At 42.8% G+C, this 20,512-nt stretch overlaps 1 protein-coding gene and 1 long non-coding RNA gene across 2 annotated transcripts in view; both read right to left on the bottom strand.

The window, feature by feature from the left end:
• Nucleotides 1–20,072, bottom strand: part of Jazf1 (JAZF zinc finger 1) — a 293,135-nt gene extending 273,063 nt beyond the window's left edge. The window contains exon 1 of the mRNA XM_051202827.1: nt 19,582–20,072. Coding sequence (XP_051058784.1) covers nt 19,582–20,068 — 487 coding nt within the window. The 5' untranslated portion in view covers nt 20,069–20,072. The remainder of the gene's footprint in view (nt 1–19,581) is intronic.
• On the bottom strand, nt 14,141–16,949 carry LOC127235524 (uncharacterized). The gene is made up of 2 exons (XR_007835722.1): nt 16,676–16,949; nt 14,141–14,382 (listed from the first exon to the last, which is right to left on the bottom strand). It is a non-coding gene; the product is annotated as an uncharacterized LOC127235524 (long non-coding RNA).
• Nucleotides 20,073–20,512: the final 440 nt, after the last annotated feature.

Genomic DNA, 20,512 nt, shown 5'->3' with positions numbered 1-20,512 from the left:
AGCAGGAGGGTTCCCTGCTTTCAGCCCCTCCCCCGGGGCCAGCTGTGTCTTAGGAAGCTTCACTGGGTCAGGTGACAAGACTGCAGGGTCTCTAACTTCACCAGTGGGCAGGAACCAACTCACAGTCTGCTTCCAATTGTCAAGAGGGAGGCTAGGCGTTATTCGGGAGTGATTTCATTCTGGTTGGTGAAAGGCTCATGTAACATCTCTCTCTATACAGCAACTCTAGGAGCACAGAACTTGGATCTGGAGAGGACAGAGCCATCTGTCCCCACAGCGGGGGACAGCTCTGAGTCTGAGCTCTGTTGTCTTCTACTGATGAGAAAGGGAAAGCTACTTATCCACATTACTGTTCCAATTCCTTATACACAAATGGGGACAGTCCATGCACCCCACAGGTAACTAACTCAGAGAACACAGAGCAAGGCATATAACAATCATTACCATTACAGCCAGCCATTTGGTTTGTACATACTCTTTTGTACTTGGAAATCCTCTAAGAAAAATCTACCCCTAAGCTCTATGAGGAATGAAAATTGCAGGAGTCCTACCAAAGTCCAAGAACACTCCCATTGAAAAAAAGAGAGAGAAAAAAAGCCCAAAGAGGAAGTAACGTTAAGCACATATTTTATCCCCAAAGAGATGAAGGCTCCAGGCTGGAGACCTCCAGCCCTCTCATGCCCAGTTGGCAAGTTGGCTAATGGCATATCCTGCTGACACCAGAATGAAGAGTCGCTAGTGACAGTGGCATCCAGAAATTAGAGAAAGCAGTGCACTCCAATGCCTCGGGGAACACAATCAGGAAGTCCTTGAGTGGCATTCTCTGGTAGAGGGTTCCATAGTTTCCCCGAGTCTTCCCAGAGAACTCGCCTATCTTCCTGATTGCTTGCTGCTGTTGCCAGACTTAGAAGCAGTTTATGATTTCACTTGTCTTTACAGCACAATAGAATCGTTCTGTGTCTGTGCTGTGCATGTGAGTATGTATGTGCACAAGCCTGCACGTACATTTTCATTACCCATTCATCAGTTGGAGAACATTTAAGAAGACAAATGAAATCATGAAATCCGTAGGTAAACGGATGGAACTAGAAGACATGATACTGAGTGAGGTAATCACAACCAGAAAGATCAAAAGACACACCGTGAGTTAAGTCCCCACTAGTGGACTAGTGCAGCCCTCAGCCATACACACTGTCTATGTCCTCCTCTGCACTCCTGCTTCATACACAAGGTGAACAGGAAGGTTCAAGAAAGACCACAGGAAATCCATTTCATCTTAGCGGGAGAAGTCAGTGTGGGAAAGCAGAGCAAGAAGATGGATAGACAGTTTCTGAGTGACTACAAGGAACCCAACAACTTGCTGTAGACTTCTGTATGGAAGAAAATTAAACTTCCTGAATCCTTAATCCCCACGAGGTTGGACCTATTTGCTATGGTACCTGAAAAGATGAACTTGTTATGGCAAAGTGACCACTTTCTGCAAACTATAACTCATCTGAAAATTCATAATGCCTCCAAACATACTGAATGGCAAGGTCATAGCCACAGCCCAAAGGGTAAATCAAACAGTAGGCGCTCAAAGAAAAGTAAGGAAAATATTCTTTAAATATCCCGGCCTTCCTAACAAAAGTCAGCTTCCAGCCTTCTTTCTTTCCTTCTCTTCTTGCCAATCCTCCCTGACCCCTCTTCTTTCTCTTTTTCTTTCTTGACAGGATCATCTCTATCCCAGGCATGTCTATGGACCTAAGGCTGGCCTCGACCTCCTGACTCTCCTGCCTCTACCTCCCAAGTGCTGCAGTTGCAGGTGTAAGCCACCATGTTCAACCTTTTTTCTACATGTATTTCAACTCTTCCAATGCAACAGAAAAGTCAGAGATGTATAAAGTGGTCCAGTTAGAAGGAAAACATAAAAATAACTCAAAGCTTAATTTGTGGCTTCAAAAGTCTTTATTTCAAGCAAAATATAAAAAATGTAAAAGAGAGAATATATCACAGTTTTCAAAAGTCATCCAATTTGGATCTTGGACATGAAGTCATCTTGGTAGATATCTATTTAGATCCCTACATTATAAACTTAGTGCTACTGCTGAGTGGTGGAGTGGAGATACAATGGTGAGATATAGAGCTATGGCCATGTCTTCTGGAGGCTTACCTTCTAGTCAGGAGAAATAAAAATTACTAGAATAACAAAAATTTGAATGGTACCTGTTTTCTGATCTAACTCATAACTGTGAAGGCTTTACCAGCTAAGATACACTGAGTTTAACATAAGCTAAACACTGCCCAGCTTTGTTGTGTTAACACGTGACCTTTACAACACTTCTGTGTGGTAGTTATCATAGTCCTCCTTTTGCATGTGGAAATGATGCATTAGCTCATTGCCCAAGATTACATAACACTCCAGACTCAGGGCACTTGACACTAATGACAGTTCTTTCAACATATGAAGAGGCTCCCAACTTGCTGTAATGGAAAGCAATCCAGCCAAGCAGTGCCTGGTCTTCACTAAGCTCCCAGTGGTAGGGGTGGGTACCATAAGGAGTGTTCATATCTCCAGCCTCCAAGCAGCTCAGGAATTAGGAATAACATAGAGCACAGGGAACCCAAGTGATGAAAACCTTTGGATCCTTAAGAGCCTAGGGTGGACAAAGGGCCATTCCTAACAAAAAAGTAGGCTCCCTTGTTTTGTTTGTTTGTTTTGTTTTTGACAGGGGGTTGTTTATTTATTTAGATTTTTCAATATAGGGTTTCTCTGTGTAGCCTTTGCTGTAGAACTAGCTCTGTAGATCAGGCTAATCTCAAACTCACAGAGATCCCCCTGCCTCTGCCTCACCAGTGCTGAGCCACCACCACCTCCTGGTTGCTCCTTTGTTTTTTAATGACCAACTAAAAACCATGCAAATACTTTCTTCTCCACAAGGTTCAACTCCTGTATCTGAAATGTTTATTCATGTCTCAAAGGATTTATAGAGTATGACTTTGAAGGCCTAGGGAACACTCAAGGGACAGCTACCTCTATTTTAGGAGAAAACTTGTCTCTGTACTAATTATCAACAAGCCTTTTGTCTCTTCTATTTCTGATATAGGCTATCAGTAACAGACTTGGTGATTATTCACACAAATCTCCTCTTTCCTCGGGCAGAATATACATCTTTGACCTACCAACTCTGGGATTGGTTATGTGGCTTGATTTGGTCAAAAGAATGTTACAGGTATGACAAGAAGAAAGTCCTTAAACTTCCATAGTCTTCCTTGGCAATTGTTCATCTTCAATGAACAACATGAACCCTTAGTACCAGGTGCCACTTTAACCAGGTTCCAGAATACAAACACCTGAGCAGATTTAAGCCAGCCTACAGATCAGTGATTCTCAATCTGTGTGTTGTGACCCCTTTGACAACCCTCTATCTTCGAAGAAAAATTTTACATTATGCTTCATAACAGTAGCAAAATTATAGTTAGCAGTGAAAAACTAATGGGAGATGTCATTCTGTAAATATGTTTCTCTTATTGGTTAATGAATAAAGCCCTGTTGGCCAATAGGAGAGCAAGACAGGTGGAACTAGGAGACAAGGAAGATTCAGGGATAGGTAGTAAGAGATTCAAAATGTAGGACCGAGAGAGCAGAACTTCGAACTCTCTCTCTCCGGTAAGATAAGACCACGTGGAAATACTTAGATTTGTAGAAATGGGTTAATATTTAAGACAGAGCTAGCCAATAAGAAACGATAGTAACAGGCCAATAACTTCATATTTAATACAATGCCACTGTGTGTTATTTGGGGCTGGCACAGCTGTGGGACCAGGTTGGTGGGAAAACAACTCATAACAAATAACTTTACAGTTGTGGGGGCATCAAACACAAGCAACACAAGCAACTGTATTAAAGGGTCACAGCATTAGGAAAGTTGAGGTTCACTGCTCTAGATGCTCCACCTAGAGCTGAGCATGGTCCTCAACCCCTGCAGACACACATCTGTTTTTTGTTTTGGTTTGTTTTGGTTTTTCCAGAAAGGGTTTCTCTGTGTTGCTTTGAAGCCTGTCCTGCAACTTGCTCTGTAGACCACGCTAGCCTCAAACTCACAGAGATCCGCCTGCCTCTGCCTCCCGAGTGCTGGGATTAAAGGCATGCACCACCAACTCCCGGTCACACATCTGTGCCGAGTGTTGAAAGCCACCACTACCTTTGGGCATGGAATTTCCCCAAAGGTTGTGTATATCAGAACTGGCCTTTGCTTCCACTGCTGTTCACAGGTGGTGAAACCTTTGAGAAGACAGGCCCACAACCGAGTCCCTGAGGACATGACTTTGAAGGAGATTTGGGATACTAGGCTCTCCTTTTTGCTTCTGGCTGCCAGGAACCTATACTCCCATTATGAAGTACCACACCGCAACAGCCCCAGTGTAATAAGGCCAAGTCTCAGAAACTCTAAGTCAAAATATAAACTTTTCCTCTTTTTAAATTGATTTATTTCACAATTTTGCCACAAGGGCAGAAGCAACTAACACAGCCACTGAGCCTTGGGATAGTTTGTGATGCTGCGATATTGCAATGGTAGGTAACAGATGTGTCACTAGGCGTTTTTAATGGATTGAAACACTAAATTATAGGCACATATACAGACATCTAATGTTTTAACTTTTATCTTTAATTTTGCTTACGTGTTACCCAAATAGTCGCTTCTCAATTAGGCAATCACTTTTTTATGTCAGAACTACATTATACTGCCTTTCAATCGGGAGCAAGCCTAGCTATGAGGAAACAGTATCTTCAGGCTCAGGGTTTATCACAACCATGTGGTAACTAGCCAGGTGTCAGTCAAGCCCATTTATTGTCTGTTTCTCCACCCTTACATTTGTAACAAAACAGTAAAATCTAAGCAGAATTTCACAAAACTGGAGAAAAATGTTGAAGGATTCTATAGGTCCTCAGAGTTTGGAAACAAGTATTATTTTAAATATGAGTATATATAATCTTTTTCACTCCTGCTTTAAATAAAATGCCAAATGTACTAGATCAGTCAGATGAATTCGTCAACATTTTTATTTATAGATTTTTAAAAATAGGATCTTTAAGAAAAAAAACTAAGCAAGCTGCACTTAAAGAGAAATGGAGTGAAATAGGATTTCTCTCAGATCCCTCTGTGGCTTTAATGTGGTAACGACATCTCTGAGATGCTTAGTGTTTACACAGAAGCCCAGCAGAAACTAACCGTAATGAAGCCACATCTTGTCCCACATCCTCAGTTGGGGCTGGACTTATTTTTCCTCCATGTGGTGCCATCTCCTGGCTGACAGGTCCACATGTGCAGACCCCCTTTCCTTTACACTCCACCCCACCATCATTCCCTCTACCCAACCCTGTCTGCCCCCACTTCCACAGTCAAATGGCTCCTTCACCCCTACTCTACAGAGGCCCCGTCAGAGATGCCTTCCCCCAAGCAGACCACCCGTGAACCCCTCACTTCAGACAGGCCTCTTGGCCTTTGTCTTCTCCCTCCCTTGTTTTTTTTTTTTTTTTTTTTTTTCTCACCTTCCAACTGTTCAAAACTAACTACTAGACTATGCTTTACCAGCTTCTCCATGAGCCCAGGCCTTCGGTTATGTAATTCACTATTCTATCCACAGATCCTAGTGACACTCTCTGTTGACAGATCTGTTGACACTCAGCAGATATTTACTAATAAAGAATTAGGAGTTTAGATGCTGAAGCATGGAAAGTAGAAAAAGAAACCATTTAATACCTATTAAAGCAACATGTTTGCTAGACAGAACCTTTCAAAAAATGTAGATGCCACCAGTGAAGGAAAATGGAAACCAGTAACGAGGCTTGGGAGAAAAGGTTGGAAATTATTTGACTAGGAGAACCCAGTACATTCTACAATGGGGAAAACTGCCAGCATATATTTTATAGAACTGAAAATAATTTCAGTAGGAAACAACTGTGCAGCATTTAAAGCTGTCTCTCTAACAAGTGAACTGCTCAGCTAATAGTTTCTTTAACATGGCCTGTCCCGGGATTTCCTGAGGAGGTTCCAGCATCTGAGAATGTAACATTTCTAAGACTATTATTAAAGAGGTGCATAACACTTAAAGGGGAGGTCATGGCATTTTGTTAACTTAAGAGTTTGTTCTTGGATTCTTCGTAAGAGCCCTATAAATCCTTTCACAACAAAAAATACACAACATATCTCCAGTTTTTCCAGCACTTAGTGGTTGAAAGATGAGAAAAGCTGTTTTCTGTTTATGTATAGTTTAATATAGCTCTCCAGAGCCTTGAAACACATGATCTTATGTCTAATCACATGACCTAATATCTCAAAAGCTTAAATCTACATGAACAATGCTAAGTTAAGGTTGGTATACTTTGAAACTACAACAATTTGTGTAGGGGATGCTTTAATATCCCATGGATTCCCAGGACCACTCAGTGTGACTTGTACAAACATAACCCAGAACTTCCAAGGAAATCAAAGTCTACCAAAAGTAAAAACTCAGCCTGAGACATAAGCACATAAGGTTATTTTGGTAACTATTTCTCCCACTGTACTGTTGAAACATGAAGAGGGTTGAAGTGTCTGAGTAATTTGTGGTTTGGGGAGCAACAATGTGGAGGAGGGATCAGAGACAGAGACAACTGTATCTATTAACATGGATGGACTCTTCCAAGTTGGCAAGCCCTTCATATGAATACTTATAGATCTTCACAGTAAGAAGTGAGCCCTATTTTCATCCTCATCAGACTGGAGGTTGGGGTCTCAGGGATTGCACCAATTTACAAAGGTCACATGCTACTTGGGAATCTAAGGGTAGCACCCCAAACCATCCACAGCCTAGTGCCAACGCAGTTCCTGCAGAGGAAATGATCAACAAAACACTCACCAGCTAACAAACCTAATCTATGTGTTGTCACACAATACTCTGAGGTCTGCATGGACTCTTACCCCATTTTAGATAAGCAGAGAAGGGGACACTGCGAGATGCTATAACTCGACAAAGGAATAGAGACAAAGATTCCTAAGGAACCCTCAAGCCAACTCGGCACTCACAGTTGTCCTCATTCAGTCTCACTTCCAGTCCCTTCACGGTTTCATCCACAGAATCAGTAACTGAACCAGATGACCTGTAAGTCAGCCTAGCTGGATCTAGTCAAGAGGTCCAGCTTTTTAAACAATAGGCTGCTCAGAGTATCTCATTAAGGACGGTGCTCAGGACAGTGTCTCGGAGGAAAGAAATGCTACCACTAATATAGATGTTCCTAAGTTAAGGGCAGTTACACCCAAAAAAGCCACTACACATGAAAAACACCATGAGGATAAAACCCAAGCCATCCTAGCTGAGCCACATAGCGCCCTGTAGGGTATATGTTTCCCCTTGTGGCCATGTGGCTTATAGAGCCAGGCTCACCAGTCTGCCAGGCACCACAGGGATCATAGGAATTGTTTATAGCCATGTTTCTCAGTTTACCTAACATGAACAAATACAGATTTCCCTGTTTCTGCATTACTTCGGTGTCAGTCTGCCACATGTGCAGGGACAGGGGCTGAGAGCACTCAGGATGCATCTACTCAGTGAGTTATGAAGCAGTAAGGTGCTTTGGTCTTACGTCCAGATGTGCTCCTGTGCCAGCTATTGACTGTCTAATGATGGAATGACATGGCACAAAATATGCTCCCTGTGGATATCAGCAGGAAGCACCAAGCAGAGAGGGCTCAAGCATATGGCCAGATGACCCAGAGTTTTCTTACCATGTTTACATCTAGATGCCAATATATATACATACCATTGATCCAAAATTTGACTTTACTTTTGAAGACCCAAAGCAAAAGAGAACTTACATGCACTGACAGATAACACTGGGTATTTACCCCATTAGGTATTTACCTAATGATATCCACACACATACCTTCTCTTTAGATTTGGATCTTCAACAGTAAATAAGTATCAATGGAGAAAACTCATTAGCATCTTTCAATCCTCAATAGCTATACTCAGAATTAACACACCACATCATTGTTTCCATTGCTCTTATTTCCATGATGCCATGCTTACATGAGGGCCTCCTGAAGAGCTTCTCTTAGAGGCCTTGACTACTCTTCCTACCAGATGAGATGTCAAACTGTTTCCCTAGCTATGTAAGGCATTCCCTGTGGAAATCCAGTCTTTGTAAAGGGCATCTTGGTGTGAAAGAGCTTTCTATTAAAATGCAAACACCAAGATGCCTAGTTAGTACAATAGGGAGCACAATAGTCTCTTAAATGCAAACACAGCCAAGTGCTGTTGCATACACCTATTGTCCAGACTGCTCAGGAGACTGAGGCAGGAAGAACACTTGCACCGTCTTAGGTGACATAACATGATTCTGTGTGGGAAAGAGAGCAAGTACTTTCTAGAATTCCAGCTGTAAAGAACAAGTTGTGGACATACAATGATACTGTCCCTTCATTCCCCAAACAATTTACTGGCATGTCCATATTCTGTACTTGATCTGTTCCTGGTTCACTCTTTTATCAAATGGGAACATTACTGCACAGTGTATACTAAAGGCTGCCAGAAGGCACTTTATAAATAATAATTATGTAGGATATAGGAGCTTCTCGAGTTTGAGGATTTCAGAGATGGTGTGATCAGAATTCAAAATCCAATTTTCTACTGCAGCTTGTTTCTTCCACTTAGTCCCCAGTCTATGTTATGCCAAATAGCCTAGCAAGAAAAATGAGGGAGGGAAAAGATATACTGCTGTTTGGACTGTGCCGGAGTACCAAACAACATAGACAAGGCAAAACACAATTTCAGTAAACTCCATACTATCCTCAACCTGGAAAAAGCACACATTTTTAAAAATCCAAAATGCAAAAATAATATAATTTTCCCTTTTACTTCTCTCCCTATTTTTGTAAAGTTATTTTTCATATTCCCTAAATATAAACTGTCCTGTGCAATTTGTTATTTGTGTATATGTGCCATACATTCAAATCCATAACATATGCATACACCCAAGCCTAACTCTAAGATGTTACCCACAGTCCAAAGGCACTCTGTAAATCATTCTTTTCATAGCAGGGTTCTTCTGGGTTGTCTCATCCTGTTTCTGAAGAGACTTCTGGAGGAAGAGAAGAGGAAGATCACAAGACTCTGTCTTCTAGGCGGGAGCTGAATTTTGGATGGGAGAGAGTATACTTAGGGACACACCCATGACAGATGCTACAAGATGCAGGGAAGGACTGACAAATAATCTTCATAAGATGAAGAGGCTTTTTGTACTGAAGGAAATTATTCTTGCTATAAGCAAAACAGCTCATATCGCACATATTATGCTCCAATTTGGAAGGAAGTTAGTACTTGCATGATGAGCAGAATGATTGCTTCACCATGTGGGCTGGGAGAGTAATTAAATAGCATAGTTTCCAGAACAAGGTGATGAGTCCCTAACTGGAAGCCTAGGGAGTTAACCCAAGTTTTATGTAGTCTACTACTGTAGACCTCCTCAGTGGAAAAAATATTATAATATTATATGTGTAAAACCCTTATGAAATTGATTATTCCAATTAAGAAGTAAAAACAAAATTTTATAAACTGGTCATACCAAAACATTATAAATTCAAAATCCCAAAAAAGACTGTGTGTGTATTAATAGTCAGATATACTGTTAATCTCTGCTTGGAGCTATGCATGCTCATGAATTTTCATGGCAATAATTTGCATTAAAATCACTTTCTGTAGGTGGAAAGATAAACCAGCCTTCTCCCAAGCATAGGGAGTCAAATTCAATTTGTAATTATTAATATCTCAAAAGAATTACTTTTAGAATCCTGTATCTTTGTTGGTAATGTCATATCAAGTCTTACAACTGTCAAATTTGCAAATGCCTCTCTTTCATATATGAGCCATAAAATCTTAGGACATTTAAGATTTTTCAATGCATGGACTAACTCCCCAGATTCTTTTAGTAATGGCACTTTGTTGTCACCATCTTTCATTGTCATGTACAGTCATGCCAAATAAGCCAGGACACTTAAACACAGAGACTCCTTCCAAGTGCATCTGTAGTTGCTTATTAGTATTAACTGAATACCTTCCTAATAGAGGAAGACTTCTATCCTGATGAACTGAGGTTAAGAATGAATTTTATACATCTACTGACCCACTTTCTGGCTCCATACTTCAACCCACTCCCCATGACAGGCATTGCAGTTCACATTTATGCTTCAGTGCTGCCTCTGACCCAAGCCTTTGTGAAAGGTCCCTATGTGAGCTGGGCAATGTTCCTGGAAAGCAATTCTCACCAGAGCATGGCCAGGGAAACACCTAGATACCAGATGACTATGAACTTCATCAACACGTCCCCAAAACCAAACTAAAGGTGTCCCCAGTTCGCCATGTCCTTAGTTGTCTCTCAAAACCACTCTTAACTCCAACATCACTGAACCTATGAAGAAATGTGACAAGTTGAGTGCAGAAAAATATTGAGAGTGCTGTCAAATTCTTTTGCAAACTGAACAAATTCCAATCCTGTGAGTGCTGGGCTTCCCCGGAGCCTCAAATGTGCTGCATGACCCCATTTAAAACCTGGCACATACACAAAAATGCACTGTTCAAAGGAGAGGCCTTGGGGTTGTGCAATACCATCACAAGAACTCAGTCCCTGTGGCCCCTGTCATTTATCTTGTCCATCTATACCTGGTCTCTTCAGATACATACACCCCACTAGAAATAAGGGGTAATACTAAAAACATGGGGTAATTCTCCCAGCCATGGGCATCAGCCATTGATATTAGGGAAAGAAAAGGAAGGAGAATGATAGAGAATGTATGTGTCTCTCTATAGACATACAAATGTACATATAAACATGTGGATTCATATGCATACATATAGATGGTACATATATAATATATATGCATAATATATAATATATGTATAATATATATATATTCCTTATATGTATCATATTCCAGAGGTAATACTGAATCTTTGCATACCTGGAGTTTTGCTTTTCATGGTAGTTACTTGCAGTCAACAGCAGTTTTAAAATACCAAATAGAAAATTATAAAAAAAATAGCTATTTACAAATTTTTAAATTGAATGACATTCTAAATAATGTGATGAAATCTTTTGCTGTCCTGCTCTGTCTACTACCCACCCATCATGTTAGTAATGGGCATAACTGCCCGAGTGTCAGTTACTTTACCTACTAACAACCCCAGAGTCAAAGAGTAGAGATGTTAGCAATTCAGATGTGCCAAGAAAGTGTTATCTTTAAGTGAAAGGTCAAAGTTCTCAACTGAATAAGAAAAATATATATGCTCGGTTTACTAAGAAACTATGAAAATACAAAGAAATGTGTGCTTGTTTTGCTCTCCTACTTCACTGACAAAGTTAACTATCACAGTGTGTATAATACTAAGTGCCTAATTAAGATAGAAAAGCATGAAGTCAGGAAAGGTAGCTGAGTAAGGTATGTTCTGACTGATGGTGATAGAAAAAGCGTTTTTATATACAAATATTACCCACATATATCTATGTGCAGATAACAGTATATATCTAGACACTATTTTTATGGATACATGAATATATAACCTCTATATATACATACATATTATTATATTATTATTATTATTGGTTTTCAAGACAGGGTTTCTTTGTGGCTCACACATTTGATATTATTCATAGTTTCACACACCTACTAAGTCGTGGAATGTATCTCCTACAGACATACTACAATTTATATGCCATTTACACGTTACACATATATACTTATAGATATTGTACATGCAGTACTCCCCACTGGTCATCATATATGTGGTCCACTTTGGGAGAAAGTCACTTCTGCATCCTTGCAGACAATGAGCAGTTCTTCCCTTAGGGGTCAGCTGGAGAGTCAGACAAGGGACAGTATCCATCAGAAGATTGCCAATGTTCTTTGATGATGGGCAGAAGATGTATATTTAGTGACCCAAGTCCATGTATTTGTCTCCTGCCAAAAGACTCCACCCTTAATGTGAATATTCATTATCTGGTCTCTGCTTACAGTGGACCCTTTTAAAACAGTGAAAACTACGCAGCAACCCAAGATTCCAGGAGAAAATGCAATTGTGTGTGTATGCCTTTGGTGTGTCTGTGAGAGAGTGTACGTCTGTTGTGGCAGTGTGTATGTTGTGGTGTGTGTGTATGTTGTGGTATGTGTGTGTATGTCTGTGGTATATGTATATGTGTATAGTGTGTGACTGTGTATGTCAGTGGTGTGTGTGTATGTGTGTGTGGTATAGCAATGTGTATGTCTGTGGTTTTTAATTGTGGTGGCAGTGTGTATGTCTGTGATGTGTATTTGTGTGGTGTGTGGCAGTATGTACGCCTGTGGTGTGATTGTGATCTGTGGCATGTGGTGTGTGTGTGTGTGTGTATGTGCGTGTGTACATATGTAGCATGTGGGGTGTGTGTGTACATCTGTGGCATGTGTTGTGTTTGTGTGTGTGTACATCTGTGGCATGTGTTTTGTGTGTGTGTATATCTGTGGCATGTGGTGTGTGTGTGTGTGTGTATGTACATCTGTGACGACATGTGGTATATGTGTATGTACATCTGTGGCATGTGGTGTGCATTTGTGTATGTATGTGTATTGAGCGTAGGCACACACGAGTTGAACACATAAGGAGCCTCAGAGGATAACTTTGAGGAATTTTCTCTTTTCATCATGTGGGTTCTGGGGATTGAACTCAGATCCTTGAGTTTATGTAGAAAAAGCTTTTACACACCAAAGTTGTCTCACTGGCCCATGAAAATGTAATATTCTTCTATCTCTGATTTAGAGTATAAAATGAAAGGCACTCTGAAAACCATACATGAATTTCTGACATTTGCAGATTTGATTTCCAGATTCCAAAACTACACAATATTTGTGGATCAGCACATCACCAAGTCAGTGTGAACAAAGCCACTGCCCATTAGACTATCATGAAATAAAATTAATATATGCAACTCAGAAAGTATCTCTTCAGTAGCCAGTCATAGTCATAGTTGGACCATCAAAATCTGAAGGCAGAAGAATCAATGTAGAGAGAGAAGGTAAAGAACAAAGATTAGGAAGGAGAAATTTTTCAATGGTTTAGGAGCATTGCCTCCTGCCTGACTCTGGTCTAAAACAGACAGCAGCCTCTGGCTTCCAGACGATCCCTGGGAAGCTCCTTGGAGTGTCAGCAGCCATGTTAGCCTTGAGGCCTCCTCCCTGTCATCAATGGGAAGAATCAGATTCTGAAAACAGCTGTCAGTTTGCATTTCTAAAACTGTCTACATAGGAGACATTACAGCACACAGGATGTCTGAAAAAAAACATCTTCCGTGGAGGCTTCTGTCCACCAATCAATTGTAAGCAGAGTTTTGGAATGTGAACTTTAGTCACATGTCAGAAACTGTGTACACTAAAGGGAAGCAAGCAGATACTGGTGAAATTTACTAAACAGCATGTTCGATAGGGGTTTTCATATGGCTGCTTTGACCCTAGATGAGAAATGAAAAGGTGGCGAAAATACTGAAGACAGTGTTTTGAGATACAGAAAAGAGTTGGGAGTGGTTGTATGCCTGAGAGAAGGTACATACTTCAAACCTGTCATCTCTGTAGCCAGAGCCTTCCTGGGGAGGCAGGAAGCAACAGAGACCTCGCTGCCAAGCCACAGGGTGCAGAGAAAGAAGGAAGGCAGCAACAAGCCTTTAGTTTATTAATATCTCCATTCAGTCACCCCTCCTCCCTGCAGGAAAGCTCCTCAGGGGAATGTGCCCACAAGAATAGTACCCCTTTCTAGTCCCGGTCTTTTCAAATACATTCAGGCCAAGGGAAAGGCCATGTTGTAAGCTGCTGGCCTTGACACCACTTCCCTAGTCCACAGTGGATAAGGTCCTTGCCAGCATCTGAAGTACTTCTGGCCACATAGAAGTAAATGTGGCCAAAAGCTGCAACACAGAGCAGACGACCCAGGGGTTACTTCCTAGTCTCAATGTCTTCAGGATGTCCTGAAGAAATATATCACGGTTAAAGTGGTGCACTTTAGATTGGTGCACTGGACAAACCTCTACTGTTAACCTCTTGCAGACTTTCCTATGAGGATTACAAACATATTATTCAGGAAACACACAAATGGCAAGAAATTGAGCGATGTAGATAATTTAATACTGTAGATGAGTCTTTTACCAACGTAATCTCATTTAGTCCTCATTAACACTTTATGAGGCAGATGCTTTTATTGTCTTCATTTCATAGAAAAGACACAGTACACATAAGTCAGAGGGTAATAAGCTGTCCACAGTCAGAGGGTGACAAGATGCAGAGGTGTGTATGATCAGTTTTAAGCAGGCAGGATTCGTTATGGTGCTTCCAGTTCAGCTACATTCTAGGGAAAACAGACCAGTTAGTTGTACATGGAAGGGACTCAGCTTTTCATATGTATCCAGAATTAAAATTCCAACTCATACTTACCAATAGGGCTAAGGGCCTACACATATTGTGCAACCTTCCACCCCACTATCATGCCTCTTTGACACTGCAAGTACTTGCTACATTCGTTAACTTCTGATGCTGTGACCAAATACAGGACGAAGTAACTAAGGGAGAATGGGCTTAACATCTCACAGTTTGAGGAGACAATTAATCATGGTGCAGGAGGCACGCTGGTGGGAGTCTAAGGCAGCTGGTCACATGTGTCAGCATCAGCAAACAGGAAGCAGACTGGAAAGGACACTAGACTATACACCCATTGGTGACCACTTTCTTCAACAAGACTCCACTTCCTAGAGGTTCTACAACTTTGTGAGGACTTACGGGAGCTTATCAGAAGGATTTCACATTCAAGCCACAGCATTCAGTCAACCCATCATGTAAAATGCAGGTATTCCAACTTCAGAGTCTCAGCAATTAATGACTTGGGGATAGAGTTCAGTGGTAAAGTTCTAGACAAGGACACATAAAGCCCTAAGTAGTTCAATAACCCAGCAAATACAATAAAGGGTAGTGAGTAGTAATCATACCACAGCCTAAATGCTATTCTGCCTTGAGACTCCCTCCACCACATTTGTCCATCACTTGTGGATTCAGCCTCACTAAGTTCCCAGAATAAAGACAGATTCTTTACCAGAAGATAACCCCAGTGGCCTCCAGTCCTGTCCCTGCTGTAGCATTTGTTTCCCTTCTGAAGCTTTGTGAGTTAGGCCTCTACTGACCACACTTCTGTCACATTCTTCCAAACAGAAGGGCCCAGGAAGCCCCACTTACAGTGTGCTGGGCCTTCTCTAGCCTGAAGCTCAAGGGCTTCCACATTCCTCCTTCAAACCGGTTCCAAAGGCATCTATGGTCTAATTTATTACAACAACAGCCCCACCTCTCAGCATCAACTTTCTATCAGTTACTTTTCACATCACTGTCAGAGTACACCTGACAAAAAGTACATTTATTTTGGCTCAGGGTATGAGGGTGTCTGGCATGGTGGCAAGAAGTGTGGTGTGAGGCAGCTGGTCACACTGTATCAACAATCGAGAAGCAGACCACACACAGGAAGTGGGGCAAGGCTCAAGGACCCGCTTTCCCTAATGACCCACTTCCTCCAGCCAGGTTCTACTTCTCAAAGGTTACATAGCCTTCTACCATTCGGGGACCAAGTATTCAAACCCATGAGCCGACAGGAGACATTTCACATTCAAGCTGTAACATGTACTGAGTCAACTCCGGGAAACCAATCTACATTACCAACAGTTACTACCTTTATGTTTCTTTTCAGAAACTTCAACATATTAATTAGATAGCTTATATACCCACTCTATGAAATGAAGTACCTATGGATTTATGACCTTGGTTTTAGAGGAAAACAAGTAAAACTATCAAGCACAGAGATATTCTAGTCTAGAAACACCACTCCTAGCTAGAAAAGCTACTCCTTGTGAATAAGATTCCAGCTCCATAATGGAAAACTGCGTAAATGACAGCTAAGAAAAGGATCTTACTATCCAGGAGAAATCTTAAAGGCCCGTTAGTTCACTACTACTACAAGAACTAAATTGGGTCAGATATTCAAGTCTGCCTTCCAAAGGCATGGTCCTATCTTGGAACCTAGGTGATGTTTGCTCATCCCTGTCTGGGTCTCCCAGATACCATTGATGTCATCACCTTCAAGACTGAGACCCTGTATTAGCTTCTAGGGCCTATTGTCCTGGCCAATTTCTTCACAATTCCAACATTCATTACTCCAAATACACTGTATCTTATTCTAGCTTTCCTTCAGTTATCATTAGTTACCTTTCAATTTACTATCATTTACTTAAATTATTATTCATTTCCCTTCAGTAGCATTTAAGATACTCAAAAGACTATAACAAGTATTTCGAACTGTCCTTGTCAAAAAAACAAGTGCTATGTTATCACATAAATTCAAAATGCAGCTGTAGTTTCACACATGTACCCAAAGATGAAATCAGCTGAAAAGGGGTTCTTATTATTACAATTGCTCTCTGAGGACCAAAATCAAAAGATTTCACAGCAGTGATACAGGTGTTCATTCACAATTCTGGGGCATGGCCTTCACTGCTGAATTTAGAGTTCTATGTGTTTCTAAGCTTCCTTGTGACCAGTTTAATCTCACCTATTTAAGATAGTCATGCCAAGAGTGATTTTTACAAACATGAGTATCCACTCACCATGAGAAGCTTCTCTGGTCTCCAGGAAACAGCACCAGGGCTCTGTGTGGATTGATAGCAGAGCTGCCAGAGTAGCATTTCACAGTTACCAGGCTGTGGGTGTTTTAAGGCAATGTAAGTGAGTGGGTGTGAGAAGGCTTTGGCTTAGAATATTGGCTGTTCATTGAGATGGGAATTCACTCCAGTGCTGAACTAACAGGAAGACGAAAGGAATGAAAGCAGAAAGCAAATCAGAAGAACAGGTACAGTATCTTTAAGGAGAAAAACAGCTTAAGACAAGAGCTACTGGAAGCACACTTGCCTTTTAAGCTGCAGGCCCTTGTTCCTTGCTAGAAATGGGAAGAGGCAAAGAGCGGCGGATGGCACTACAAGGTAAAACAGGTGTATTCCGAAGGTGGCACCATCAGCTCAGTGGTAAGAACCGTCATGCATATAAAAATGCAGCTAAGTATGCATTTATAAGTAAGACTACTATTCACAATTTAATGTAGTTGTGATTTGAATGATAAACAATAGTTATAGTGAAAACTACAGGCTTTGAAAATTCTGTCCGTGCTCTTGACTAGTGATTAAATGGTAACAGTTCAAAAAGAGTCATATCTCTAACCCTCTCAAGGTTATATACAAGACTAAATAAGACCCTTGAAAGACAGTAAAATAACATACGCATCTTGGATCTTTTCATGAATCTTTAATGTGGCCACTAGCTGATTAAGACATTAAATCATCAAAGCCACTATTTATTTTTAAAAATCTCATTATCTCTAAAAGTATATGGAGAAAATCACAATAAATAATAAAAATGTAGAGCTTTCTGAGAACTTTCGTATTTTAACTCATACCTCTTCATTCAAAGTGCATTTATACAGTACCAGCTAACCCAGATGTTATTCTTTGTGGTATCAATTCCTATCTCTTTCTGTATGGCCAGCTGTCTTTCAAAGGTAAGGGGCCTCTTCTCATCTGAAACACACAGCCATTCCAGTTAACCCCTTCAAGCTTTAGAACCAAGTGTTTGCTCATTTTAACATCCATTTTCAATAACTTCTCTGGATCAAACTATTTCCCAAGTATAATAATTGTTATCTCTGCCAAACAACTAACAAGTTTTCAATACTTTCACTATAAAAAGAATAAATATTAGCCCTTTGGGAGTAAGATATCCATTAAAAGTTTAGGTTCAGTAAATTCATAAACTCTTGACCCTCCTAAAAGATATCTGAACAATCCTGGGACATCTTCTAACAACTCAAGAAAGAGACTTATGATTTACCAACTACTAGTCTAAATCATCTGATTGCAAGTTATTCAAAAGAAATAATTGTGTTTAATTCCTGTTAACAATTAAATATTTATATTTTCTTTTAATCAGCTAGTAGTCTAAGTAGGTAGGCAACCAGGTAAATTCGTCGACTTGCATGAATTTTTGTTTATCCTGATATAACTGATGAAATGGATGGAACATGCCATGAGTTTTCTGTAGGTTAGGGGCTACCATTCCTACATATTTACATGATGCATATTTGTGTATTTCTATTATTTACATTTATCATCCCCATTTAGTTTAAGAAGTAAGAGGAGTACAGTGAACCAAGAATTTTTCTTTTGAAACACTCTAGAGTTTAAGCCATCATGAGAAAACTTACTTTATACTTGGAGCACTTTTAGTGATGACTACCCAGTTATGATATGAATCAGCAGGTTTGCTATTCTATCAAACCACTTTTAAGATCACCAAAACTTGAGAGCCTCACTGTCTTATCTCATTTTTATCAGAAGAGATGGGAAAAGCTATTAAGGAGATACTATGAAACTTTGAAAATTTCAAAGCCTGACAATTACTCATCAGAATTCTGTTTTCAATGGCATTTTGCAAATAATTTTCATGATTAGTTCCCATTCTGGACAGCACATCAAATCCTGTTCTAAACAGGCACTTAATGCTCATTAAGCGCCCACTGTGTGCAAGGAGAAAGCATTCTACAGAGCCAAGGGGCAAAACGCTCTGTGTCATTTTATTCGTGCATAAATGCACAGCAGTCGTGATTTACTCTCTCAACTTTGCAGAAACGTGAGCTGCATCCACATGGCCGAATCCATTACATTCATGTGATCTTCCCGAGGCCATACGCAGGTAGCCTCACCCAGGCAACCCGAGGCCCTCTTCACCTTCCAGACCCACAGGGCCACACCTTTTGCAGGTGGCTGGGTCTCCTGAGCTAGAAGCACCCCATCTCGCATCCCCCTCCGCAGAGGCTGGGAGGAGTGTGCAAGCGTGGTGCAAGGACTTCCGCGAGGCGCAGGACTCTGAAGGTCCCAGGGTCCCGGGAGACCCAGCCGGCCCCGCAGGGCGCCCCTCCCCCGCGTCCCCGCGCCAGCGCCGCGCAGGCCCCGCGGGTCCGGGCGCACCTCCGGCCTAGCCGCAACGCCGCGCCGCGCCACGCCCGCTCGCCGCCCGCGGGCTCCGCTCCGCCGCCGGGGCCTCGGGGCGCTCTGGGCGGGGATGGGCGCGGCCCGCAGGCGTCCGAACCGCAGCCGCAGCGCCAGGCCGGGCCCCGCGCCCGCGCCGCTCAGAGCACGCAGCGCCCCGCGCCCGCCGCCGCGGCCCCCTCCCGCCGCGCCACACCTAGCAACCGGCGCTGACAGGACGCAGGCGGGGGAGGAAGCGGAATGGCTGCCGCGGCGGCGCCTCCCCGGCTCCCGCCAGCCTGACAGCTCGGGCCGGGCGGAAGCGGCGTGCGGCACCCGCCCCCCCGCGGCCCGCGCCCGCCCTCGCCCTCGCCCCGCGGCCGGCCACCCCCGCCCGCGCCCCCGCGGCCCTCCACGCCCGCACCTTTTGGGGCGCCCGGCCCGCGCCACCCCGAGGCTCGCCCGCCGCCCGACCCCCTCGCCCACCCGGGCCTCACCGATGTGGTTGTCCTCGATGTGCTCGATGAGGTCGGCCAGCGTGGGGAAGTGGAGTCCGCAGCCCCCGAAGCGGCAGGTGTTGGAGAAGAAGGAGGCGGCGGCGATGCCTGTCATGGTGCTACATCGAGAGCCCCCCGGAGTCGGCTCTGCGAGCGCCGCGCGCGGAGGCGGAGGGAGGGGCCGGGGAGGGGGCAGGCGCGGGGAGGGCAGCGCGAGCCCGGGACGGAGGAGAGGGGGCGCGAGGTGGAGCGCAGCGCCGAGCCTCCGGGAGGCAGCGGGAGGCGGCGGGAGCTCGGGGAGGGGGCGGGGAGGACTCCGCGCCTGGGAGGAGGGACCGGGCGCGCGCCCGCAGCTGTGCGGCCCCAACCTCCGCGACCCAGGCCTCACCTGGCTGCGCCCGCCTCCAACTTGACGTCCCCGGCCGGGCCTGCCCTTCGCAGTGTGAGGTGCCCGCAGTCCTCTGGGAGCCTCCTTGGTTATGTGCATTACATTCTTAATAGATATACATCTATTAATTACACAGGGTACCCTTCTGAGGAGCACCCAGGGAGTTACCGGGCCCTCTCGGGGACATTTGTTTGCACTTGGCCACCTGTCTAGGTGTCACAGTGACATTCACTAGGGACCCAGGAAAGGTAATTGTGTGCACCTTATTCTTTAAACTTTCTCATTTAAAAAAAAAAAAAAATTAAAAAGTCCGTATTCTCTGGAGGTTTGTACTAACTAATTGATTTTAATGAAGCTTTCCCCCTAGGCCAGAAGAAAGTCTTAGCTTTATTTAAATTTCAAAATAGAGTGCTTGGTTGTCAAGTGCATTTGACTGTGTTTTACATATGTATCACGTTTGTTCTCCCTGATCCTTCTGAGAAAACAAAAAACTCAAATAATTTCTTGACTCCAAATGACAACACTCACTGCACCCTCTGCTGT

The sequence above is a fragment of the Phodopus roborovskii genome, unplaced genomic scaffold (genome assembly GCF_943737965.1).
Source record: "Phodopus roborovskii unplaced genomic scaffold, PHOROB, whole genome shotgun sequence".
Lineage (NCBI taxonomy): Eukaryota > Metazoa > Chordata > Mammalia > Rodentia > Cricetidae > Phodopus > Phodopus roborovskii.
The sequence above is the reverse complement of the archived record's forward strand: the minus strand, read 5'-3'. Positions and strand labels throughout refer to the sequence as shown.